At 44.1% G+C, this 25,951-nt stretch overlaps 3 protein-coding genes and 1 pseudogene across 4 annotated transcripts in view; 2 read left to right on the top strand and 2 right to left on the bottom strand.

The window, feature by feature from the left end:
• Positions 1 to 20,231, bottom strand: part of CEP89 (centrosomal protein 89) — a 76,762-nt gene extending 56,531 nt beyond the window's left edge. The window contains exons 1-4 of the mRNA XM_087421844.1: positions 20,092 to 20,231; positions 17,158 to 17,264; positions 11,715 to 11,873; positions 9,188 to 9,374 (exon numbers count right to left, since the gene is read on the bottom strand). Of these exons, the coding sequence (XP_087277970.1) occupies positions 9,188 to 9,374; positions 11,715 to 11,873; positions 17,158 to 17,264; positions 20,092 to 20,130 (492 nt within the window). The 5' untranslated portion in view covers positions 20,131 to 20,231. The remainder of the gene's footprint in view (positions 1 to 9,187; positions 9,375 to 11,714; positions 11,874 to 17,157; positions 17,265 to 20,091) is intronic.
• LOC106803416 (large ribosomal subunit protein eL31 pseudogene) lies at positions 14,368 to 14,816 on the top strand (annotated as a pseudogene).
• A 276-nt stretch (positions 20,232 to 20,507) lies between the features above and the next one.
• Positions 20,508 to 23,764, top strand: FAAP24 (FA core complex associated protein 24). 2 transcript variants are annotated; one of them, XM_004439784.3, is made up of 4 exons: positions 20,508 to 20,947; positions 21,070 to 21,209; positions 21,394 to 21,546; positions 22,775 to 23,764. In XM_004439784.3, exons 1-4 carry the CDS (start codon positions 20,842 to 20,844, stop codon positions 23,021 to 23,023), a joined length of 648 nt encoding a protein of 215 aa, XP_004439841.1. In that variant the 5' UTR covers positions 20,508 to 20,841; the 3' UTR covers positions 23,024 to 23,764. The 2 variants fall into 2 exon arrangements, with proteins under 2 accessions (XP_004439841.1, XP_014650274.2); XM_014794788.2 differs by lacking the exon at positions 20,508 to 20,947 and having other exon boundaries at positions 21,067 to 21,209; positions 21,399 to 21,546.
• A 208-nt stretch (positions 23,765 to 23,972) lies between these two features.
• Positions 23,973 to 25,951, bottom strand: part of RHPN2 (rhophilin Rho GTPase binding protein 2) — a 53,306-nt gene continuing 51,327 nt past the window's right edge. The window contains exon 15 of the mRNA XM_004439783.3: positions 23,973 to 25,316. Within this exon, the coding sequence (XP_004439840.1) occupies positions 25,056 to 25,316 (261 nt within the window). The 3' untranslated portion in view covers positions 23,973 to 25,055. The remainder of the gene's footprint in view (positions 25,317 to 25,951) is intronic.

Here is a 25,951-nt window from a genome sequence, read left to right as displayed (position 1 = left end):
TTGGGACTGAGGTCCGTTACGTTTGCTGGCTATGTGAGTCCACTGAAGATGTCGTTTCCTGATGGAATGGAGCCCTCCCTTCACTGTTAGTGAGCATCTCCTATGTATGTATCATGAATGGTGGCCGGGCTGCAGAGCTGTCCCTTACAGACATGTGGGCCAGGAATGGGACTACCCCAATGAGCAGGAGACAGTCCCACTGGCGGGGCTCTGGGAGGCGGGGTCGCGGGGTCAGAGGCTGTCAAGGGAAAGAGCAGGGAACCACGTCTTGTATGATAAGCTGCGACTGGCACTCTCTGGGTTGGCTTTCCTTCTGCTATCCTGATTCTTCAGTAAAATCTTGCTTACGTGATCAGCTTGGCTTAGCTGTGCTGTGGGCAACGGACGGGCCATCCCCAAGGCTGGCAGGGAGGTGGCGACACTGACCAGCAAGATGCCCAGGAGAGGGGGCATTTCAGAGCCAAGAGCTAAGGCCATGAGGCCCACCAGGCTCTGGGTACAGGGCTCCAAGGTGGCCCAGCTTGGGAGTGGCAGACAGGTCTCCCACTCTACTCATCATTTGAAGAAAGAAAAAAGTAATGACCTCTTTATTTTTACCTCCTAGGAACCAACTGCCTTGTTCTCCTTATCAAAGATATATTAAGCTACTCACTATTATCAGGGAAATGTGAAAATGCTAAGAGGACTCACATACCATCATAAAGATACCCCATTACGAAAAATTGCTTGGCAGTATCTACCAGTACTAAGGCTGATCATACATATGCCCTATGATTATATATACAACCACTCCTCAGAATATGCCCACCAGAAATATATACATATATACACAAATGCTCATAGCAGCACCATTCCTAACAGCCCCAAATTGGAAACAACCAAATATCCACCATCAGTAAAATGAATAAATAATTGGATGATACAGTTGTACAATGGGATATTATACAGCAATAAGAACAAACCAACTGCTGTTACACACACAGAAGACTCTCGAAAACTCCAGAGAATATATACTCTATGATTAAATTCACAGAATCTTCAGAATAGAAAATAACCTTAGATTAGTTTTGCCTAAGATCTAATCTTGGATATAATCTGGAGTCAGGGCAGTGGTTAACTTTGGGGAAAGCAGTGACCTCATCTCTGTCACAGAAGGGGACTTCTGGGTACTAGTAACAATGTTGTTTTTTCTTTTTTAATCTAGGTGGTGGTTACTTTGTAAAAATCCACTGAGCTGTACACTCATGGTTTATGTACCTTTTGGATATATTTAATACATTGATGAATAAGCCTAAAGAATTTGTAACAATATTCTAAAAACACTCTAATTTAAAACATTTTTTTAAACTACCCAATACTTCTGATTGTGAAAATTACCTCAGTAACTAAAATAAAACTTGTCTGGGTCTTGAAGGAGGGCAGGCAGAAGCACTGACATGGGGGGTGCCAGGAACAGCCTTGCCCTCGTCTGTCAGCAGCACCTGTCCTGGGCCCCTTCACCTCTTCCTGGTGGTACACTAACTCCGATTTTAAAGAGTAAAACGTACAGGCTAGAATGTCTAGGGTAATTATTAGGAAACAAAACCAGTGCAAGTTGCAAACTAGTAAAGGGAAAGAAATAGAACTGAAAAAATCATCAATCCAAAAGAAAGGGAGAGAAAAAAAAGAAAGAGAATAATAGGACAAATAGGAAAAATAAAGTAAGATGGCAAATTTAAACTCAGATCTACTCTTATATACATTAAATATAAAAGGACTAATGGTCCAGGAAAAAGATAAAGTTGAAGTTTGTCAAACTCAGTTAAGAAAAACTGCAGGCTGCGTTGAATTGTATACTTTAAGTGGATGAATAGTGTGGTATTACCAGTAAACTTGTTTTAAAAATCTATATTTATAAGACACATCTGAACAAAGGATATGGAAACGTTGAAATTAAAGGATGGAAAAAATTAGACCATGCAAATACCAAACGAAAGAAAGATGGAGAATGTTCGACAAAATAGACATTAAGGTAAAACCCATTCTTAGAGACAAAGAGGTTTACATTATAGTGACCAAACATTCAATTTGCAGAAAGATCTACAGGCACACCACGTTTCATCGTGCTTCACTTTATTGTGCATTGAAGGTATTGCATTTTTTACAAGACCCTCCACCAGCAAAAAGATTACAACCTGCGGAAGGCTCAGGTGATGGTTAGCAGTTTTTAGCAATGATGTATTTTTTGATTAAGGTATGTACATTGTTCTTTTAGACATAATGCTATTGCACACTTAACAGACCACAGTACAGTGTAAACATAAATTTTATATGCACTGAGAAGCCAAGAAATTCCTGTGACTCACTTTACTGCGATATTTGCTTTATTGCAGTGGTGTGGAACCGAACCCGCAATATCTCTGAGGCAGGCCAGTAATTTAAAATTTGTACACACGTAACAATGTAGTGAGATGCAAAAGAATGACGTGTTCTACTATTTCATGCATACAAAATTCAAAAACACAAAATGCATCTGTGATGTCAGAAGTCTTCTATTAGTTGGAGATGAAAGCAAGATATTGGAAAACCTGACAGAACAGCAAGGAAGCTGCAGCATCCAGATTCTTGTGACTGTGGCCGTGAGATGCACGTAAGATGCAGCAGTCATTAACCCTAATGATGCACAGGGTCCAGCCCAGAACCGCATGAGTACCTTCCAGATGCCTCTCCTCATATCAATGATGCTAAAATAAGAACCCCACCCCAAATGTATTATACAGTCACCAGAGGTGGAACAACAGAAGGGCCCAGGTGGCTCCCTCTCAGGGTAAAGTCCAGACAAGAGTGTGGTAAGAATGTGCAGTGAACCAGACTAACTCTGGAAGGGGCAGTTTTGATTTGTAAGGTAGGGGGCCGCTCGGGACTGAAGTGGGACCTCTGTGGGTCAACAACATGCCGGACCACCCCTGACCCCGTACATTGGGGTAAACAGATGACGCGTTTGTGAATCCACACCTCCTCCCCTGCTGCATGGAGGAGCCCAACGCTGGGAGACGGCAGAGCTCACTCGCTCTCGGTGGCTTCTGCAAACTGGCTGGAGGGACGGCTTGGTGCCTTACCTGCTATCCTGGCCTTCTACTGCTACCAGCGGGGGTCAAGGTCACACAGAGGTGCTCTCGTGGTAGAGCCGAGTCAATAATCCACACGCACATAAACTAACAGTCGATATTTCTATCTGCACATGACGTTTCTATGGAAATGCAGACAGAGAGATTGCAGGAGGCAGGCCACGGCTGGCGCGGCTGCATTGCCCACTCGCAGTTGGTGCCCCCTTTCCACCTTGCTAAGAGAACCCTGATTTTCTCTGGGGCAGATGGGCTCAGCCTTTGGGTATGAATCACGGTAATCCTCTTGAATCACGGCAATGATTCCCTGAATCCTACGAATCATGGCAACCCTCAGCCAGCATTGGCCCAAGGATGGGCAGGTGACCAACGAGCCTCCTGCTGGGAGGCCTCCAGGACAAAACCTTCTCCCTAATAAACACAGCACAGCCTGATGAGAAAGACCTGGCCCCACTTCTTCCTTTCTGCTTTGAGACCGGGACCTGCCGCACCCACTTGTGACCATGAAAAGGAGGCCGAGGGAATCTGAGGCACCAGCCTCTGACGAGCAGCTGAAATAACTGTAGAATCTCCTACCTCTTGACTATGGTATGTGAGAAAGTTAAATGTCTATTATTTAAGCCTTATGTTTGTCTATTGCATCATTTGCAGCCAAAAAACTGATACAGAAATTAAACTGACAACAGAGGCTTCTCCTGGAGAGAGCGCAGGACTAGAACAGGATCAGCAGGGTTTTAGGGAGGGCTTCTGCTCTTTGGGCAATATCAAAAGTTTTTATAAGTGTGTACTCATGTGTTACCTGTGTAACAAAAAGAAAATTTTAAAGAAATTAAAAATTAAAAACTGTGGTGAGAGAAAGGGGACATTCCTAATCCTCAACAGCAGCAGCAAAAGAATTTCCACTATTCCTTGGCCTCCAGAAGTTTCTAGAGAGAAACGGTTTACCCTTCCATGAATGCCTCCTGTCTGGGTCTCCATCCAAGCATATGGCAGACACTCAAATATCGGTTTGCCAGCAGTTGGTTGGATGAATAAATGAACAAATGAATGAATAAATGATATTTTACGACAAGATGCTCTGCAAATCCACAAACACAACAATAGCAAGAACGCATGACAGAAGAGCTTCAGTAACATCCTACTGGTGATTTCTATTTGAAAATGGTGACAAGGCACTTAGACTACACTCTCCTCCCTTAAAACCCACTGAAATCAATCAAAAGAATGGGAAGAAAAAAAAAAAGAAAAAGAAAGCTTAGTCAATGGCTACAATTCCCAAACACAAACTGGAGAAAATAGTTACCAAATCTACAGAATTTGGAGCAGAGGGAGAATGCTAACTGCTGCCAAACCTCCTCAGACCTCAGGCAGGCAGATGCTCTCCAAATCCCAAAGTATCACAGTTACAAAGTCCACAGGGACCCCGACAGGTGCACTGAGAGGATGGGCCCAGGAGAAGTAGTCATTCCCACGGAGGAGACACTTAGGCAGAGCCCGCCTTTATTGCCCAGAATCCAGCCTCTATACTCTCAAAAAACCACAGACAGCACAGACTGACGTAAAGAACCCAGAGAAGAGAGACAGGAGATCAAGGAAAGCAATAAGGCAACAGAAGGATGTGCAAAGTAAATTGGCAGAACACAAAAAACAAAAGGAAAAACAAAACCAATACAGAGGTGAATGCCATACTAGAAGCGAGAGAACACAGTGACAGAGATGCGGGGGGCACACGGAGAAAATTACATGAAACGACACTGGGAAGAAACAGGGACAAATAACTGTAGAAAATATAACAGACACAGAGACAAAGAAAGCAGATCCAACAAACACATCACTAGTGTTCTCAAAGGAGAACAGAACGAATGGATGATAAAATTAGTCAAAGATCAAATAAAATAGAGGAGGAAATAGTCCCTGAAGATAAAAAAGGGAGATGAAAATCTGTATCTGCAGAATTATATTATAAACTAAATTTCAGGACAAAAATAATAAGCATCATGATTAATTCTGGTGACATTACTAAAGTTCAAAGGATAAAGAATGAACCTACAAAGGTGTCAGGCAGAGAGATGAAGTGACCTCATAGGGGAGAAGAAAGCAGGCTATGACTCCTCCTCACCCCTTTGCTGTCACTGCCAGCAGGCCTCTCAGAACAGGGTAGGTCCCCGCCATATGGCCTCATGCCATCCTGTACCCTCCCCGTAACATTTATCATAATTGTAACTGATCAACTATTAATCGTGTGACTCTGGACTCTGTCTTTTTTTGTGTGTGTGTGAGGAAGATCGGCCCTGAGCTAACATCTGCCAATCCTCCTCTTTTTGCTGAGGAAGACTGGCCCTGGGCTAACATCCGTGCCCATCTTCCTCCACTTTATATGGGACGCCGCCACAGCATGGCCTGACAAGCAGTGCGTCGGTGCGTGCCCGGGCCGAACTGGCGAACCCCGGGACGCCGCAGCAGAGGGCGCGCACTTAACCGCTTGCTCCACCGGACTGGCCCCCAGACTCTGTCTTAATCACACCAATTCCTCAGCACCTAGCACAATGCCTGGTACTCCTTAGGTGCTCAGTAAATTGATGCTGAATTATTTACCTACCCAAAGACAGTCTCCTCCTTAGCTCCAAGCTTTACAGGATGAAGAACCTGAGGCGCAGAGAGGTTATCTGACCCCCCCAGGTCCTATATCTGGGAGGCAGAGAAGCTGGGACTTGAACTCAGGTCTCTGAGTGCCCACGGCACTGCTGTCCACTGGGCTCCAGCATCGCCTGAACTGACCCCAAATTCACGCACCCCACTTCCCCTCCAGCCTTACTCTCGGGAGCACCAACAAGAAAACCGCTCAAGGGCGGGCCCCGTGGCTTAGCGGTTAAGTGCGCACGCTCCGCTGCTGGCGGCCCAGGTTCGGATCCCGGGCGCGCACTGACACACCGCTTCTCCGGCCATGCTGAGGCCACGTCCCACATACAGCAACTAGAAGGATGTGCAGCTATGACATACAACTATCTACTGGGGCTTTGGGGGGAAAAATAAATAAATAAATAAAATCTTTAAAAAAAAAAAAAGAAAACTGCTCAAAATCAGACTTGCTTCCTATTTGTTAGGCCATTTCTGAGCGGGGGCGCACCTCACAGGAAGATGTTTGCCCAAACTGCGCTGAAGCACAGAGAGAGGCATGAGGTACAGACTTATACCCAAATTGCCTGATGAGGGTTGGTCTATTTCCTTATCTTACTAGTTTTGACAACTGTTTACTGTAAGGGAGGTATGAATGATTCATAAAACAGGATAAAATTACAATTTACCACAGATTACAGAGTGTTGATAGTAAATATAGGGAAGGCAATTATGTGAGTTTTTTTTTTTACATTAAAATGTACCCCACAGGCGGTATCTCCTTCCGAGCTGGTGCCATCTAGTGATTAAACAGCAGGTTTACATGCTCCACACCCATTTTTTCAAAGACATATTTTAACATATAATAAATTTAAGAATACTTTGCTAGGGCCAGCCCCAGTGGCCTAGGGCTTAAGTTTGGAGTGCTCTGCTTTGGCAGCCTGGGTTTGGTTCCCAGGCATGGACCTATACCACTCATCTATCAGTGGCCATGCTGTGATGGCGGCTCACATACAAAAAGAGGAAGATTGGCAACAGATGTTAGCTCAGGGTGAATCTTCCTCAGCAAAAAAAAAATACTTGGCTAGTTTCAAAAAAAAGCTTTATGTCTAAGAAATATTCTTGATGGGCTCAAGGACCGTAAATACAAATTTTAATTATAAACAAGGAAAATTGGTCACCCTGGTCTCAATCCTGCCTCTGCCACTGGGTGGTTGGTCGGGTGACCTTGGGCAAGTCATTTATCCTGTTTCTTCATCTACTTACCCCCAAGGGTGTGAAGTAAACGAGATGCTACATTATAAGCTGCCTAGCATACAGTAAATGCTCAGAAAGGTCAATGTGTCTTCCTCCCCTATTGTCTAACCCCTCCCCCTAAGAAAACCAACCGTGACACTGTGGGCAATTGAAATCCCTTTCCAGCTTTAGGGCCCTTTCATTCATGCCATCTGCAACAGGCAAGGACAAGGTACAGGTTACGATGAGACCTCTCCATCAGTTACTAAAACTCCACCTCCGGTTCCCAGGGTTGTCTGGGGAGGGGCTTTCCTGTCGGCTGGGACGTAGAGAAATGTGGAGCCTCGTGCCTACACTGCCGGCGGGAAGGTAAAGGGAACAACTGCTTTGGAGAACAACTGACACCACCTCGTGTGATCCTGAACACACAGGGACATGTACCAAATGTGCAAGGAAACAACCTGAATGTTCAGCAGTAGGTGAGCAGATAAAGAAGTTAACGTGGATCCATCTCAAAACTGTAATGGCGAGTGAAAAAGCCAAGAGCGGGGATGATTGGTTCAGGATGGTGACCTTTGTACAATTAAAAAAAAAAACAGTACTATATTTGCTTACTGACACTTATTTGTAGTAAAAGAATAAAACACAGACTTCTAGAGTGCATTCCAAATCCAAGAGAAGATGGCTTTCCAGGGATGGAGTGGGGATGGGAGATAAAGATGTCAACCTTAACTGTAGTTTCTTTCTTTTATTAAAAAAATCTGAAGCAAAAAAAGATAAGATGTCAATACTTGCTCATTCTGGAGAATGAGAACACTAATGTATCATGTTATTTTCCACTTTTCTTCCAGGTTACAGAAAATGCACACATTCAGCTTTAACAGATAGTGCCAGTTTTCTAAAGTGGTGGTACCAACTTACACTCCCATCAGCATTAGAGAATTCCTCCAGAGCCTCACCAACCCTTGATATTGTTAGTGGTCTTGCTCCACTTTTCAAATTTTAAAATAAAAAAATTTCTCTACTGCACCTGGATCCTAGAGCCACCATGACAGACTTGCCTAAGAAATAAAATATTTGTCCTGCTAATGACAAATGAGGTTTTAAAGGCCACTAAAATCTCTCTTTCTTCTAAGGGAAATGTGGTAGCAAGCTTCACTTCCAAAATACAGATGGAGTGACACCACTCTATCTGTAACACTACCTGTAACCAAAATCCTAGCCAGAAAGGGTGCAGACTGAAAGGCAGTGGGACTTCACCCGGGCCTTTTAGAGCCGAGAGCAGAGCCTCCTTGGGGCTCTTGGCCACCATCTGCCTGTTCCAGTGCTCCGTGCTGTAGAGAAATCTAATACTGCATGTTAAAGTCTGTATATGTTAGAAAGTGAGGGTTAGTTCATGAAATACTCACATGAAAATTCCTGAAAATAAGCTCCCTGAGACCACTTAAAATGTCATTCAATATAGTAGAGGATAATCAATATAAATACAATCAACATGAATATAGTTAGATGCTACAAGTCTGTGTATAGTCACTGTGAATAACACGTTATAGTGCTGGTGAAAAAAAGAGAAAGGAAAAAGAAACTATGGTGCTGTCTTTTGCCATTAAAGGCATGGCCCTATCTAATTTCCAAAACCCTGGGGGCACAGAGCTTAAACCAGAGCAGCTGGGCAGTGGTGGAGAAACGGGCTCCTTCACGCTCTCTGTACCTCAGTTCCCCCACATGTGAGAGGGCCTTAAGTGGAACCCACCTCACTGAGAGAGTGGGAGATAAACGCACATAAGAGCCTCAAATAGAGACTCACACATGGTAAGTGCCGAAAGGATGTCAGCTGCTATGGAGAGACAAACGACGATATGCCTCGTCAGGCATGAGTTTGAAGAAAGGCTGCAACATGCACGTTCATACTGGAAAAGTGATAGGAAAATTAGCTTTTGGGGTCCAAGAAAAGAGCAGGACTACTAGCATTGGATGGAAATCTACATTAAGAACGCGAAGCTGTTTATCTTTGTCTCTGAAGGACTTGTCTTTGAAAGATAAAGGAAAGAGTTTTAGATTTTAGCCTAACCAGATAGAAAAACGAGACTGGACACATTAAGAAAATAAGCCCCCAAACAAAAGCCATTAAAGGAAGAAGAGAGAAAAGAAAACCCTTACTAATGCACTCTACACAATTTACTATAAGTTAACGTCAAGGTGCAGAAAAAATTCTGGTATGTGACAAACACCTGATTTCTGTGAGGCACAGCGTACACAGCATCACCGAGACCTCCCTCTGCTTTGCAGACGCTGCCGTCCCCCGACTCCTTGTAGCTGGACGACAGATGCGTGTCCGTGTCCTCTTCCTCCCCATAGCCCAGCATTTCAAAGGATGGCAAAGAAGTTCTTCTTCCTGTCTCACTCTGCCAGTTTGGTCTGTATTAGAATTTCAAAGAGCAAAATAAACAAACAAACAAGCCACTTCACACTTCACAGTGGTATGTATATGACCATGTATTAAATGCACTGCCTCCAAGCCCCCACCATAAAAATATTATAACTGCATTACAAAATATATAGAAGCTAAAGAATCAAATCATCAACTCTCCCATTTCTTTGTACACTCTTAAGCATTTTTTTCTAGTTTTTTTCACCTAGGTTTTTATAGTTATCATCACTGTGTACACATACAATTTGCCTTGGTATTAAGGCAACATTTTAGAAGGTAAGAATCAAGAAGATATACTAGTTTAGTCAGCCATTCCTCTTACTTGGGTTTTCTTCCCCCCAGTTATAAATAACTATACATATCCCTTCACTGATATAAATAACTCTGTAATGAACATCTATGTGCAGATCATCTCTTCTGTTTTGGGGACTAGTCCTATAAAAGAAACAACGAGATGGTAAACTGCAGAGTCAAACGGTATGAACACATGGTGGGTCTACACACATACAGCACTAAATCGTTTCACAAATCATTTCCCCAGCCTGGATTACATTGGTAATAATTTTCTAAAACTTGCCAAAAGAATTTAAATCTCACTTATAAATTTGCATTTCTTACTGAGACTGAATATTTTTCCATATATTTGTGTAGGAGTCAAAATTCCTCTATGGTAACTTGTCCTTCATCCATTTAGCTACTTTGCTTCTAGTATGTCCATTCCAATTTGAAATTAACTCTTTTATCTACTAAAATTAAAACCCCGACCTTGTATTTACTACATGTATTTTTCCTATTCTATTAATTTTATTTTGGCTATGTACATTTTTTTAACATACAGATGATTAAAAAAAATTTTTTTTTACCTTCTAAATTCTTAGGTTAGAAGTAAATCGCCATCAGCTCCCCCTGAGAGGTTTAACAAGACTGGACGTAGGATCTAATGGTCTTATTTATGTGTATATACAGACTAATCCTTTCATTCGATAGGAATTTATTTTAGTATATGAATTAGGGAAGGCTCAAAGCTGATTTTTTCCCTAATATTGCTAATTAATATCCTGGTGGGTCCCTTCCTTCCCCTTTGATTGTGGGGCTGCTTTTATTAAAAATTCAGTATGCTTATAAACACCAGGCTCACCTCAGGGCATTCACGGATACCTCTCTGTCCCTCTGGGGCTAATGCAGTCCTCCTCCTCAGTCAATATTCCTCCTTTCTAGATTTCCCCTGATGGGCTTATCTGCTTAGTCAGCCAAAGTATAAATTCTTACCAGGAGAAAAACAGGCTATATTCAAACATCTCAAAATGGAGTCAAGATTTAAATGTAAAAACCAAAAATATAAACACGTCCTAGAAGGAAAAGTGTGAGCATTTATACAATGCTTAGTAAGGAAAATCTTTCTAAATTTGATAATAATGACAGAAACTATAAAGAAAAGACTGGTAGATTTTACTACATAAAAAATACAGAGTATTTGCTATGTCAAAAAAAACCTGAATAAACATGACAGTTAAAGGGCAAATCTGGTCATGTTTTCCCCAGCTCAGCCCCACAAGCCCTTAAAGCCCCTTAAAGTGTCTTCTGGTGCTCCCAGGGGAGATATCAAACCTTGGAGCAGGCCATCAAAGGCACCACCAGCCTGGCCCCTTTTCACTCCCCCAGCCCCATCGTGAATGACTCCCCACCTCACTCAAGAGCCCCCAGCCAGAAACATCTTTCTTCAGTTGCTCACATGTGTCATGCACCCTCTTCTCTGTCTAGAAAGCTCATCCCAGCCCCACACTGACCATCCCCCAACCCCTGAGCCATTCCCAGCTGATTCCTGTATATCCCTCAGCTCTCCTCTCAATGCTCTCTTCCTCAGGAGGAAACCTTCCTGATGTCCCAGCCCTATGTCAGCTCTAACCCAGCTCAAGTAAAGAGGAAATGATGTTCAAGAAGAAAAAAGGTTATAGCATAGGTGCCAACGAAGGTCTGATCAGTCTGAATGTTCAGGGAGGAGACGCACGAGAAGTGGTGAGCGACAACTCTCACATCTAGGTTGTAACACAGAGGATCCTACTAAGGGCTAAAAGCAGCACTGAATCCACCAGCTCTGTGCTGCCAGGAAAATGACCAGTGCTTTTACAAGCCATAATTTAACATGATCCACCCTAGAGGAAATCCTGAGACAATTCAAGAGCAATTAATGTCCAGGACAGTGTCCTCTGACGTTGGTGACAAAAACCTGAGTACTGAGCTCTAGTCACAACCACATGCACACACGCACGCATGCGCTGCTCCTCCTCCGCCCTGAGCAGCAGCAGAGCCAGCGATATGGTCCTTACTGCAGCCGCGGCTCTGAGGTGGTGGCATAGGGCTCGATGAAATCATCCTTTTCAATGTAGGTTGTGTCACTCTCAGACCGGGACCTCCGGCGAGGCTGAGGAATGGCAATGGTCCGGCCGGTCAACGTTGTTGCTAGAATGGCTGCAGCCAGAGCAGATCTACGGACAAAAAGATCCCAGTGAGCGGGTGAGCTGAAGGTTGAACAACAGGGGCCGGCCCTGTGGCTTGGTGGTTAAGTGCGCGCGCTGCGATGCTGGTGGCCCGGGTTCGGATCCCGGGTGCGCATCGAGGCACCACTTCTCCGTTCATCCTGAGGCCGAGTCCCACATACAGCAACTAGAAGGATGTGCAGCTACGACACACAACTATCCACTGGGGCTTTGGGGGGAAAAATAAAATAAATAAAATCTTTAAAAAAAAAAAAAAAAAAAAAGGTTGAACAACAGGATACATGACTTAAGCAGGGGTTACCGTCTCCTCTACAGTGTTAAACGTGTACTGACTAGGTGCCCGTAGTCTGTTATGCGCCATCAGACAACCTCATTTCATTCTCACATCAACTGCATGAATAGATATTATTGTCATCTCCATTTTTCACAGAAATTAAATGACTTATCCAAGATTTCCTAGCTAAGAGGAGATGGAACCAGGTCTCTAATCCAGGCAGTCTATATTTAAGTAGTTTTCCTATTAAAATGAAAGATCAGAATGAAAAAAAAGGGGATATAGGGGCTGGCCCGGTGGCGCAAGCGGTTGAGTGCGTGTGCTCCACTGCAGCGGCCCGGGGTTTGCTGGTTCGGATCCCGGGCGCGCACCGACGCACCGCTTGTTAAGCCATGCTGTGGCGGCGTCCCATATAAAGTGGAGGAAGATGGCCACGGATGTTAGCTCAGGCCCAGTCTTCCTCAGCAAAAAAGAGGAGGATTGGCATTGGATGTTAGCTCAGGGCCGATCTTCCTCACACACACACAAAAAAATATGGGGATATAAAAAGATACCAAAGATTTTAAAAGGCATTTTAAAATCTTGTAAATTATTCAAAACTGTAATATAGGAAAGACACAGTAAAGAGAAACAAAACAACAGACTTACAACTGTCCCAGCTTACTGCCTGAGAGAATTCCCAGGTCCCAGCACAGGGAGGAGGAACTGAGCTGGAGCCAGGCAGACGCGCCGAGTCGTGCAGATGGAGCAGCGAGCAGGACAGGATACCAGAAAGAGGAGAGCCAAACAGAGAAAACTCCGGAAACCTGCAGAAGGCCACCCTGAGTGTTCAGCAAGATGCTCCTCAGTGCGTGAGGGTGAAGCAACTACCCAAGGTCGGGGAAGGACCATCCACAAGGGTTAGAGGCACACTGGCAGGTGCTTACACATGGCTGAGGAAGTGCCTGGTCCCACCAGACAGACGGCAAGAAATTATAATTCATGGGACGTGGGGTAAACTACCCAGAAAGGTCTTGCCGCAGTAGTGGGGAATAATTACCCCAAACTGAGCGCTACTTCAGACCTAACAAATCCTAAAAGCAAGACCCAAAAGATCAAACTGGTTCCAAGTCACTTAACTGCATCCCAGAACAAAATTCAAGGAGACTCACAGGAATACAAAAACACCCAGCACTCAACAAGGTAAAAGTCACGCTGTCTATTATGCAATCAAAGATAACCAGGCATCCAAAGAGACAGGAAAACTTGACCCATAACGAAGAGAAGACGTGATCAAAACCCACTCAGAACTGAACACATATGTTAGAATTAGCAGAGAAAAACATTAAGACAGTTATTATAACTGTATTCCATATGTTCCAAAACCTAAGTAGAGACATGGAAGACTACAAAAAAGACGACCTTCAGGAGATGAAAATTACACTGGATGGGATTAACAGCAGATTACACATTGCAGAAGAAAAGATTAGTGAAACTGAAGGCAAGACAATAGAGAGTAACCAAAATGAAACACAAAAAGGAAAAATATTATTTTAAAAAAAGAGCATAGTGAGACATAAGATTAAAAAAATGCCATTGTTTTATGTTTTAAGCCACTAAGTTTTGGTGTAATTTATTACACAGCAACAGATAACTAACACAATAGCCTTTCATGAAATAGTGCTGAAACTAGTGGATACCCAGATGCAAAAAAACGAACTTGAATCCGTACCTGCCGCACCATATACAAAAATTAACTCAAAATGGATCATAGACCTAAATGTAAAGCCTAAAACTATAAAACTTCTAGAAGAAAATATAGGAGAAAATCTGTGTGACTTTAGGTTAGGCAAAGATTTCTTAGATATGATACTGAAATCAGGATCTGTAAAAGAAAAAACTGATAAGATGAACTTCATAAAAATTAAGAATTTCTGCTCTTTGAAAGACACTGTTAAGAGGATGAAAAGATAAGTCACAAATGGCGAGAAAATATTTGCAAATCATATATTTAATAAATGACCTATATCTGGAATATATAAAGAACTCTCAAAATACCATAACAGGAACACAAACAACCCAATTTATAAAAGTGGGGAAAAAGATTTGAACAGACACTTCAAAGATATACAGATGGCAAATAAGCACATGAAAAGATGCTCAACACCACTAGTTATTAGAGAAATGCAAAATAAAACGACAATGACATACCACTACGCACCTATTAGAATGTCTAAAATTTTAAAAATTGGCCAAGACAATCCCTCATGCTCTTCCTTTCCAACCTGGGCCCAGCAGAAGGCTCCCCCAAAGAAGGGTGGTGAGAAGAAAGGGCCCTTCTGCCATCAACAAAGTGGCAACCCGAGAGTACCCCACCAGCATTCACAAGTGCATCCATGGAGTGAGCTTCAAGACATATATCTCTTGGCATATTTCCAGAGATCCAGAAATTTGTGAGAAAGGAGTTGGGAACTTCAGATGTGCACATGAACTGCAGGCTCAACAAAGCTGTCTGGGCCAAAGGAATAAGGAATGTCCCATACTATATCAGCATATGGTTGTCCAGAAAGCATAATGAAGACGAAGATTCACCAAACTAACTCTGTACATTGTCACCAAACTCTATACCTGTCACCACTTTCAAAAACCTACGGACAGTCAATATGAATGAGAACTAATGTCAAATACAGTCATGTGTCACTTAACAACTGCAATATGTTTTGAGAAACGCGTCATTAGGCAATTTTGTCGTTGTGAGAACATCATAGAGTGTACCTACATAAACCTAGATGGTATAGCCTACCACACACTTAGGCTATATGGTACTAATCTTATGGGACCACCATCGTACATGTGGTCCACTGTTGACCAAAACGTTGGCACGTAGCGCATGACTGTAAAATTTTAAAACCACACACATACCCCCACACAAGACTGACCAAACCAAGTGTTGGTGAGGAGGTGAAGCAACTGGAAATCATATACTGCTGGGGGGGACATAAATGGAATAAGAACTTTGGAAAACAGTTAGGCAGTTTCTTAATAAGTTAAATATACACCTAGTATATGACCTACCTAGTCCACTCCTAGATATTTACTCAAGAGAAATGAAAGCATATGTCCAAACAAAAATTTGTACACAAATGTTCACAGCAGCTTTATTTCTAAAATAAATAAAAACTGGAAACAACCCAAATATCCATCAACAGGTAAATGGATAAACAAATTGTGACATATTCATATAATGGAATACTACTCAGCAATAAAAAGGATGAATTATTGATTTTCACAACAAAATGGATGAATCACAAAATAAGTATGCTGAGTAAAAGAAGCCAGTATAATTATTTTGTGTAATTTGGTTTATAGAAAATTCTAGAAAATGCAGACTAATCTATAGTGACAGAAAGCAGATGAGTGGTTGCTTGGGAATGGGAGTGAGGGTGGGTTGGGCAGGGGAATGGGAAGTGAGAGAGAGGGGCAGGAGGTAGGAATTACAAAGGGACATGAGGAAATGTTAGGGGATGATGGATATATTTATTATCTGGATTGTGGTGATGGTTTCATGGGTATAAACACATGTCAAGACATTATACTTTTAATTATGTACAGTTTATTGTATGTCCATTATACCTCAATAAAACTGTTTTAATAAAGATAAAAGGCTGTTGAAAGCAAAAACAGTAACAATATATTGTGGAGTTTACGACACATAGAATTAAAATATATGACAACAGTAACACCAAGGATGCGAAGGGAGAAATAGAAGTAAATTGCTGTAAGATCCTTACACTATCACGCTGTACATGAAGTGGAATAATATCAAAGTTTAATTTGAATTTATTTTTTAGAAATAAAAAAGTCTACAAATATGCCAAATTGCCAAAGCCATGTTGATATTTGGGCTTATAAAGATTACAATCCAGGAAGACATTTTTGTAAAGCACAGGCGACTGCAGAGAGAGATTTTCTAATGAAAGTACAGCATGCTTGCCATGAAATGATATGTGTTTTTTTGTTTTTCTGCTTTATAATGGAATGTAAAGCTAATCCTCTCACTATTATGGCTGCTACACAAACACTTACGTCCTAATGACACAACGAGAGTGTTGTTTACACAAACCCTGAAGAGCTGGAGAGACCCACAAGTGCATCACAGCAACGCCACCACTTGCCAGCTGTGAGATTTGGGCCAACGACTAACACGAGCTCAGAACCGAGACACCAGTAGGACCTCTCTCACTGGGTCAGTGAGAAAATGTGATGAAATAACCCTTCTGAAGCACTTACCAGGGTCCTTGGTGCAGAGTAAACACTAATAAATGGCTACTCTTGTTATTAACATCACACTGAAGCAAAAAACAAACACTAAAAATATTTCAGTGTTTTTTAACAGGAGGCGTACAATATTCTAGTTTCAAAGAACACTAAAACGAAGGCACCACCCTTGAAATGAAATTAGTTCTCATTGTTAATAGTTGAGCCATGCATCCATGTATTTTACGGATAAAACATAATCTAAAATTCTCTTGTGTCTAAAACCTTGGAGGGCACAGGCAAGGGTCTCAGGCGTAACAGAAAGGCAGCTCGCTGGTGTGTTAGGAGCACTGCAGGGTGGAGAGTCCCAGGCCCCAGCAAGTGAACAGACACTTCCTTCCCTCCCACACAGCAGTCCATCTGAAAGGTAGACTTGCATCTAAAAAAGAAAATTATGTGCACAATCAAATTCCTTTTACCATACTATCAACCTAAATATTCAGGCTTTAATGCTTCATATTTTGAAAAGCACTAATTGCATTCAATTATGAAACATGAGAACTCCATACACCTGAAAGGGATGGCCTCATCCCACAGAGAAACCACATGAAGTGCTTCGTTACGGAACCACCATGAGTATCTCAAAGGACATGACTCTTGTTGCCCTACTTGTGATTTTCTTACCAGTCTGGACAGTTCCAGGCCCCAGCACTTGGCGCCGAGCACAAGGGCGACCACAGTGCCTGCTCACTGGAGACTCACCTGGGTCTCTCTGGAGAGGGGTTGGGGCTGCGGGGAGGAGGGGTGCGGGGCACGGCGGGCTTCGGTGCGATGCTGGCGGCAGGGAGAAGGCCATGGACGATGTGTTTCTGCATAGATGAAACCCAGCAGAGGTCATGAATGTATGGGGTCACCTGGGTCCTGCCACCACCCCTCCCTGGGCCTGGGAGCAGACACCTGCACTGGCCACCCAGTGATCTAGCCCCCCTAGGAGGCCCACTCCACCCTCTGCCATCCTCAATCCCCATCTGGCCAGGCAAGCAGGGAGCGCCATTACAGCTGCCCATTGTGGGGGCTCCCTCGTCCTTCCCTCCCCAGAGAGGCTTCCCTGACCACCCCCAGAGTCACCCCCACGTCCACTTGTCTCCCAGCACTGCCCCTGATGACTCCCTCACTTGCCACCCCCTGCAGAATGGAAGCTTCCTGAGAGCAGGCAACCATCTCGTCTTTATCAGCCCTGGAACTCTAGCACTTAGCACATTGCGACACCTAGTAGGGGCTTAAGATTGTAGGCAGTTTATCTCAAAGATGCAGAGTAACAAAAATTAATTTCTACACACAATGGAAGTCAGAGAACCATGCCCAGGCAACTGGGAGTGTCTCAGAAGTTTCTGAGTGTAGCCCAGTCTTCATTTTCTAGGCACCAACCCCTCATTCACACCTACTAGAGGCAAAACACCACGACAGCAATGAAGGAACCTTGTCTTCCTTCTTAGGTAATAGAGTACAGAGGCAAGCACCCAAACACTATGTAACACAGAATTATGGATAGTGCTAAGGGAGAGAGAGAGAAAAAGTGCTGGGGTGGCCCAGGGAGGGAAGGTCTCCTTCAGGTCTGGGGGCCAGCAAGGGGACCTCTAACGTCCCCTTGGAGAAAATCACAGAGCCATTTAGCCTGGGTCATCAAAGATGGCCACTGCTCTTACATTTGGGAATGTGATGGAAAAGCATTCTAGGAAGAGGGAACAGCATGAACAAAGGCATGAAAAAAGACATTAGTGGCAGTATTCTGGAAATAAGAAGTACTCCAGTTTGCTAGAATACAGAGGCATCTGGGAGGGAGAGGCTAGAACAACAGGCTGTGGGTAAGAGTGGGGACTGTTTCCATTTAAGAGCTTTGACATCAGATTAAGGAAATCCTAGTGAGGAGCACCCTCTGAGACTGGCCCCTGGAAAGAGTAACCAGGCAGTGGTAGGCACGTGCTACAGCGGAAAGAAGGGAGACACAACCAGGAGGAAGAGCCAGGGTTTTGGGCATCCTTCAGGAACGAGGGATGGGCAGACCTTCCAAAAGTCTCCTGCAGCCCCCCATTCAGTTCCACTACCACGGCCAACCCCAAGGGCAGGGGTTCCAGAGCAGTCTTTGCTGTATCCCTCTACTCTCTGTTTACCTCTCTGGGTAGCACCTGCCATGCTGCATTTGTCAAGCAATTTGACAGTTTAGTGTCTGCCTCCTCCCCCATCCCCCACCGCCTGGGAGAAGCTCAAGGACAAGAACGGGTTTTCTCCGCCTTTGAATCCCCAGGGGCTGGCATCCAGCAGGTCCTCCAGAAAGGCACCATGCGTTTTGTTTTATTTTTGAGAGAGTGAATCTCCCACAGTATGCTGAACATTTTTCACTTGTACCACTATAATCATTTCCTAACTGTCGTAATCCTGCCTCAGTCTCCAAAACATCGGATGAACCACCTCAACCCAGCATGAAAGCCCTCATGGGCAGCCCACTCTCTTGATGACAGGTAAAGGTAAATGGTCTAGCACGACATAGAAGGCTGCTACCAGTTGGTTCCTACCAACGGACCCAGATTCATTTCTTGCCACCCTCCTCAACCCCACACACATCCTCTAAGCTTTAGCGCTCAGAATTACCTTCCTTTTCCCACACAGCAAATAACTCATTCCAGGTGGTGTTTACTCCACCTGGAATTCTCTTTACTCCCCCTCGAGGCCCAGGTCAACTCTCCAGACTGACTTTGCTGCCCCTTCCCTGATACACGACTCCACGGCAGTTCTTGCCTTACCATTTCCTGCTGAATTACTTATAGGTTTGTCTATCCTTTAGACAGTGTGGCCATAGGCTGTCAATCAATTGTGGGTATCTGTCACACAGTGAGAATTCAACAATGCAATAAAAGCTCAATAAACACGCTGAGTTAGCAACACTGCAGTGCAAAAACGCGCTTCAACTACGTCTTCGTTGCTTCTCAGCATCCACCTGTCTACCAGCAGGTGGTAGGGTTGAGAACAGAAGCCAAGTCAGGCACGCTTTCTAACCTCGATTTCAAACAGAATTCAGGAGTGCCCTTATCAAAATGATTGCTCTGCACTTACAGTATTGCGTTAACGGAGAACTGGATGTAAGTAGGTTTGGAGTTTGGCAAGGCAAGTATGGAACAGAGAGAGGAGCAAGGGAGTTGAAGGTGTATATGGGGAGTGGTTATAATGATGGACCGTGGATTTAGAAATTAGGGCTGGAAACGAAGGCAATAAAGACATTGGTTAGATCAATAGATGAGTGGTGGTGGTGGGGGGGGGGGCTGTCACCGGATTGTTGGAGTCAGGTGGGTAGAATCAATGGAACTTGCTGAAAGGGTATACGTGGTGGATGGCGGAGGGAGGAACCAAGAATGACTTCTCACTGGGGGATATCCAGCACTGGAGCAGGTTCGTGCCAGGCAGGAGTGAATCCCCCGACACTGGAGCGAATGTTGCAGGGGAGACAGGGCGATTCCTGTCCGACTGAGGCCGACCCTGGGATAGAGAATTCTTTAGAACACAAAAAATCAGGGCTTCTCGAACGGAAGATCACTTCCTCTTGCGCCGCTACCTTGCCTCAATCTCAACCAAATCCTAACCCCGCCCCTCTTAACTCCTGGTCCCCGGGCCAGAGCGCAGGCCGGGCGAGGATCTACTCACAAAGTGGCTCTTGCGGCCTCTCCGAAATCCCAAGAGCATCCTTGCTTCGGAAGATCACCAGGCCAAGGCTGGACCGACAAGCCGATCTCAGACTGAGGACCGCTCCCTAAAGCCTGTCCGCTCCAGTTGGCCTAGCCCCAGACGCCTTTTCTATGCAGTGGACTTCGCAACAACCACGTCTGCCATTGGCTCTTCTTTCGAACCGGCCAATCAGAGCCAAGGTTACTGCCTACCCGTCGCTCTTGGCAACCAGAGGGCCCCATTCAAATTCTCTCCAGGGCGGAAACAATGCGCGCTGTCCATTCTGATTGGACAGATAAGATGTCAATCTCTGACGCCATAGCCTATCCGGCGCCGCGAGAGGCCGAGGGCGGGCGGGATGAAGGCGTAGGCCTGCGCACTGGAGAGAACGCGGAAGTGGCACACCGCAGGTAATGTCTGCGGAGAGCTTAGCCTTGTGCCGAGGTGGGGCGTCTGCCGCCTGCCCCCCGCCCTGGACTGGACTGAGGAGACACGGCGCGGACCGAGCAGGGTACCAGGGGCCATGCAGGTGACGGAAATGAGGGACGCGGCTGCCAGGACAGGAATCTCCTGCTTCTTGGACTTTGGCAAATAATTGGGTCTTTTAAAGAACGCTCTGCAGACGGGCTCCTGCCACAGAAGCCTCGGCTTGGAGTGGACTGTGGGGCCGTGTGCAGGGAGCCTGCGCAAGTGCAGTCTTGCATTCCCCTCGTTAGAGCGAGGGCGCCGATGGAAGGGAAGCCCCCTAATGGCACAGGCCCCATGCACGTGCCTTTGGGGCACGTTGTGGCCAATGAGAAGTGGCGCGGGTCGCAGCTGGCGCAGGAGATGCAAGGTCGGTGGGTTGCCCTCTGCATAAACCCTCTCTCTCCTCGCTCCGCTTTTTAAAAACCTTCTCCCCATTGCGGCCTTTTCATCCGAAGCTCACGGAACTCTTTTTCTTGTCTGTGTTTTAAGGGAAAGTTAAACTCGTTTTTGAGGCTGGTCTGACACCGGTAGATTTTTACTTGCCTAGCAGATCCTGCATTCTTTATGTCACCGAAGCTGATTTGGTGGCAGGAAATGGCTACAGAAAGAGGCTTGTTCGCGTTAGAAATGTAAGTAATTACACAGAATTAAAGAAAATGAAATTGAAAATTGACTTCTATCCCCCCTCCCTCTATTCCTTGGAATAATTTATATAAAACTGTTGGCCATTCCAAGCACTCTTGGAGTGATAGCTTTCTTAATCTTAAAAGGAATTTTGTTACAAAATGGTTTACTGTCTTTTTTTTTTTGAAGTCCAGTAGTCTTCAAGGGATTGTAGTAGTGGAAAAAACGCAGATGAGTGAACAGTACTTCCCCGCCATACAGAAGTTTACTGTGCTGGATCTTGGGATGGTGTTGCTTCCAGTGGCCAGCCAGATGGAGGCGTCCTGCCTCATTATCCAGTTAGTAAGTACTGGTTCCTACTCCTCCACGATAGCCCAGCCTACCGACTCTGAAAGGACCTTCATGGATCCTCTTCTCTAGCAGCTGCCTTTACTACAGATGCAGTCAATCCATCAAGCCAATCAATATCATCCCCTGTTGGTTTATAAAACCTTGCAGAGGAGTTGAAGTTCAGAAGCTGCCTCTGCAGCTGGCTGAGCTTGCGGCCCATTCTAGGCAAGTGTATAACAGAGCGAACAGGTTGGAGGCCTGATTTTAGACTCCCACGCTGTGCTGACTCCATCATTCATTGTTCTGCACTTATGCTGGTGAAAATGTCAACTAGCAGCTGCTTTGCCTCGCCCCTGCATATCATTTATGAAGCATCAACACTTGCTGTGTGCAAGGTTATGTTTTGTTTATTTTAAACCTGGTTCTCCATTGTCCTGATTACTCAGCTTGGTTGTGCATAGAATTTCCTGGGGAACTTTAAAAAATAGTGATACATGAGCCTTACCTCAGACCAATTAAAAATCAGAACTTGGGGTAGGGCTTGGGCATCAGTTTTTGTTGTTGTTTTTAAATCTCTCCCTTTGATGCGTAACTAGGGTTGAGACCCAAATTGGAAATGCAAGCAGCCCTGTGTTGTTCACAGATCCCTCTCCACTCTCAACCACATCCCCTGCGTCACTATTCCTTCCTTGATATAATGCTTTTGTCTGCCTTACTGTAACCACCACTAACTGAAGACAGGGTTTCTCCTTTGATAGGCAAGCTTCCTCCCGGTCCTGTATCAGGCAGGTCCAGTTTAGGTAGAGCCATCATTTAATCCCATTCAACTGAAACATTTCTTAGTGGACTATAGGCAAACGGTTGAATTCCTCAGAGTGTTTTTATTGGTTGTATCCTAAGCATTCTCAAAACTCAAGTTTTTGTAAATTAATTTTTATCTCTTACTCATCGTGTAGTCATATGGTTCATCTTTCAATAATTTTGCTGATGTCTGAAAAATTATGTGTGGGATATGAATATAATTCATATAATAAATGTTTATTTGTAGTGGTAAGTCAAGCTGAACCAAACTAAAACTAATGGAAAAGTTTTAGTTTTCCAAATGGAAACCAAACTAAAACTAATGGAAAAAATTTAGTTTCCCAAGTGAAAAATCTAAAACTAAATTTCCACAAATTTTTAAGAAAACTGCCAGTCCTCTAGAGGGCGCTCACATGCTTTTCCTTTAATTTTGGTTCAGGTTCAAGAGCAAACGAAAGAGCCCAGTAAGAACCCTTTTCTCAGGAAGAAACGGCCGCTGATCTCTGAGCTGTCCCTCCTCCGAACCGTGCAACAGATCCCAGGAGTTGGAAAAGTTAAAGCTCCCCTTCTGCTTCAGAAGTTTCCAAGTCTCCAGCAGCTGAGTAATGCTTCCATCCAGGACCTGGAGCCAGTGGTCGGACAAGCAGTAGCGCAGCACGTTCACACGTTCTTCACGCAGTCCAGGTGACAGCTCCTCTCATGGCGCTGCCGTTTTCTCCTTCAGCCCACAAACTACAGGATCTTGTTTTTTCATATTAAAAAAACAAGAAAAGAGACCTCCTCCCACAGCAACTAGTGAAAGATGAGGCGAGGCCTGCATGGAACCTGCTGGTTGTCCTGCCCTGCTCTCTGGGTTCAGGCATTTGAGTGAGTGGGCTCCAGATGGCACCGCCCTCATTCTGCTAGCATGAAGAGGGCCATGAGATCTTCCTAAGAGAGTCACTTTAATTAGGGACTCGAAGATTCAGCAAAAAGCCAGCTTGGGCAGATTTTAATGTGTGACCTTGACCTGCATCTGTCATGGAAAGGTCTTATCAAGTTTCAGGTGGTGGATGTGATCGTCTAAAGGAAACAAACCGACAATGAAGCACTGTGTACCATAAGCCCCTTGTTCCTGGTGGCAGAGCCGCTGTTCTTCAGGTCTGGTCTTAATATACCTGTGCCTTGAGGGCTGCTGCCAGTATAAACAAACAATTGTACTGCCTTTTTTCTTCCTTCCTTCCTCCCTCCCTCCCTGCCTGCCTGATAGCTGCACAGTTTGTTTATAATCACTGGGTACGCCTTCTGAACACAGAAAGCCTGGAGTTTGGAGTTCCCATTTCAAGATAAAAAGCCATGTGTGTGAGGGAGGAAGAGAAGGTGTTTGTAAATGTATAGCCCAACAGTGGGAAAATATATAGGAAAATGGCAGGGACAGCTGCATCCAGAGGGGGGGGGGGGTGCTGGGGAACAAAAGGTACAATTGCCCATTCGAAAAATAAAGACAAAGATACTAGATAACTTGAAAGCTTTTTAAGTCCTGTTTTGTGAAATGTAATTTTCAAAAATCAAACACAATAAAAACATTTTGTGCATTAGGGTAGAAATGATTTGAAAGAGGAGGGAATTGAAGTGAAATAAAAGTAAACAACTTTAACTCAGGCAAATGAATGTGTTTATTTAAATATTTATACAAAAATGGCCCTAAGAGCAGTGGATACACTTTCTCAAATGTGGTTGCTTCCCTTCTGATATTGCACACTAGAAAATACTTCAATTCTTGTTAATTCGCAAGATTAGATTTCAGTGCTCTATTTTTGTAGCTATATAACTTGTACTATGTCCACAGTGACTCTTATTAGAATCTCGGTGTCATCCAACTTAGAGCAAGAGAAATCACTTGGTAAGAATGTCATTTTAAAAAGTCAAATAGAGCTTTAAACTTGAATCACATCTTTACCTTATAAAATGTTTTTAACCCACATTAAAGACTCTTAAAATAGACAATTACGTACCTTCTACTTTAAACAAAATGAAGAATGTTTTGAGTATCAAACAGTATATTAATCTACCTTGTAGACAGCATCTTCACCTAACACTGCCACTGTGTTAGCAACTTTTAAATGACATGAAACGCGAAGAAAAGCTGCTTCTTCACTTGTTTTTTGATCTAGTAAATCATGACAAATTTGGCGCTAGACTTTATCTGGAAATAGCATTCATATTAAGTAGAAATAATAGTAAAATCTTGTCATTTTAGGTTAATAAGTTCCCCTTAGGAAGCAGCTCTTTGGAACAGTTTTTAGTGACACTAATTGAAATCTATTAGTATGGTCCCTTGACCTGCCTTAATTTGGGGTCATCTGAATTCTGAGTCAAGGAATGATCTATTACCTAAACCTGGAAACTTACAAATATAGGGAACCCCAATTTAACTGGGATAGTAACTAAAAGTCACAATTGTAGCTGTTAAAAATAGTCATATTTCCAACGCTATTGTATTTACAATACTCTATATAATAAATAAATTGCAGCAATACGGTGAGACTCCCCGAATAAGTTTGTTTTCCACAATTCTAGAGGTTTCTTGTTACTTTCCTTCATAAAGACATATTAATTGTAAGTTGATGCTGTGAGAAAACAGGATTTGAGAATGTTTAGAAATTTTCCATTATGGCACAAGTATGAAGGCCTCGTCAGCACCGAAAGTGTTTCGGGCCTGAACGTTTTGTTTCCTCACATTAGTACAAAGAACTGTCGGAGTTGAGAAGGCTGAAAGGAGAGGGGAGCTTCTTCTTGGCTTGAGGCCTCGCAACCCCAACCGACGGGAGGCACAAGGTGCTGGCCGACTTCTGTCTGTTCTTGTTGGTGCCCCAACTCAAAAAAGAAAGCTTTTTTGAGATTTTCTTGGTTTTACCAGTTTTATCGTCATCATCTATGGCTAAGCAGATCATGGAGTAGGTTTTCTGCATCCCCACAGAGTATGTGGCACTCTTATTATGCTGCACATAGAAATGGAAGAAAAAGGATGTTAGAAATCCTCAAGATAGCTGATAAATGATTGCCAAGTCTGAGACATGCCGCAATTATAGCATCCTCATTAAAATTAAGTTGATATAATTCTGAAACTCGGGTGACCAATGCTTATGTAAAATTAGGTTCTTAAAGACAAGGACATGGGCCGGCCCCGTGGCTTAGCGGTTAAGTGTGCGTGCTCCGCTGCTGGTGGCCCGGGTTCGATCCTGGGCGCGCACCGACGCGCCGCTTCTCCGGCCATGCTGAGGCTGCATCCCACATGCAGCAACTAGAAGGATGTGCAGCTATGACATACAACTATCTGCTGGGGCTTTGGGGGAAAAAATAAATAAATAAAATTATAAAGACAAGGACAGGAGGCAGCCTGGTGGTGTAGTGGTTAAGGTCAGCACGCTCGGCTTTGGCGGCCTGGGGTTCATGGGTTCAGATCCCGGGTGTGGACCTATACCACTCATCAAGCCATGCTGTGGCGGCATCCCACACAAAATAGAAGATGGGCACAGATGTTAGCTCAGGGCCACTCTTCCTCAAGGAAAAAGAGGAGGATTGGCAACAGGTGTTAGCTGAGGGCCAATCTCCTTCGCTAAAAAAGAAGAGGAAA

This window comes from Ceratotherium simum, chromosome 33 (assembly GCF_057802395.1).
Source record: "Ceratotherium simum simum isolate JZ-2026a chromosome 33, ASM5780239v1, whole genome shotgun sequence".
NCBI lineage: Eukaryota > Metazoa > Chordata > Mammalia > Perissodactyla > Rhinocerotidae > Ceratotherium > Ceratotherium simum.
Note: the sequence above shows the minus strand (reverse complement) of the source record. Positions and strands in the feature narration are given on the sequence as shown.

Coding starts and splice junctions, on each gene's coding strand:
- FAAP24 (XM_004439784.3), top strand. CDS start 20,842: ATGGAAGGGAAGCCCCCTAATGGCACAGGCCCCATGCACGTGCCTTTG. Junction 21,210..21,393: donor GGCTTGTTCGCGTTAGAAAT/GTAAGTAATTAC, acceptor TTTTTTTTGAAG/TCCAGTAGTCTTCAAGGGAT. Junction 21,547..22,774: donor CCTGCCTCATTATCCAGTTA/GTAAGTACTGGT, acceptor ATTTTGGTTCAG/GTTCAAGAGCAAACGAAAGA.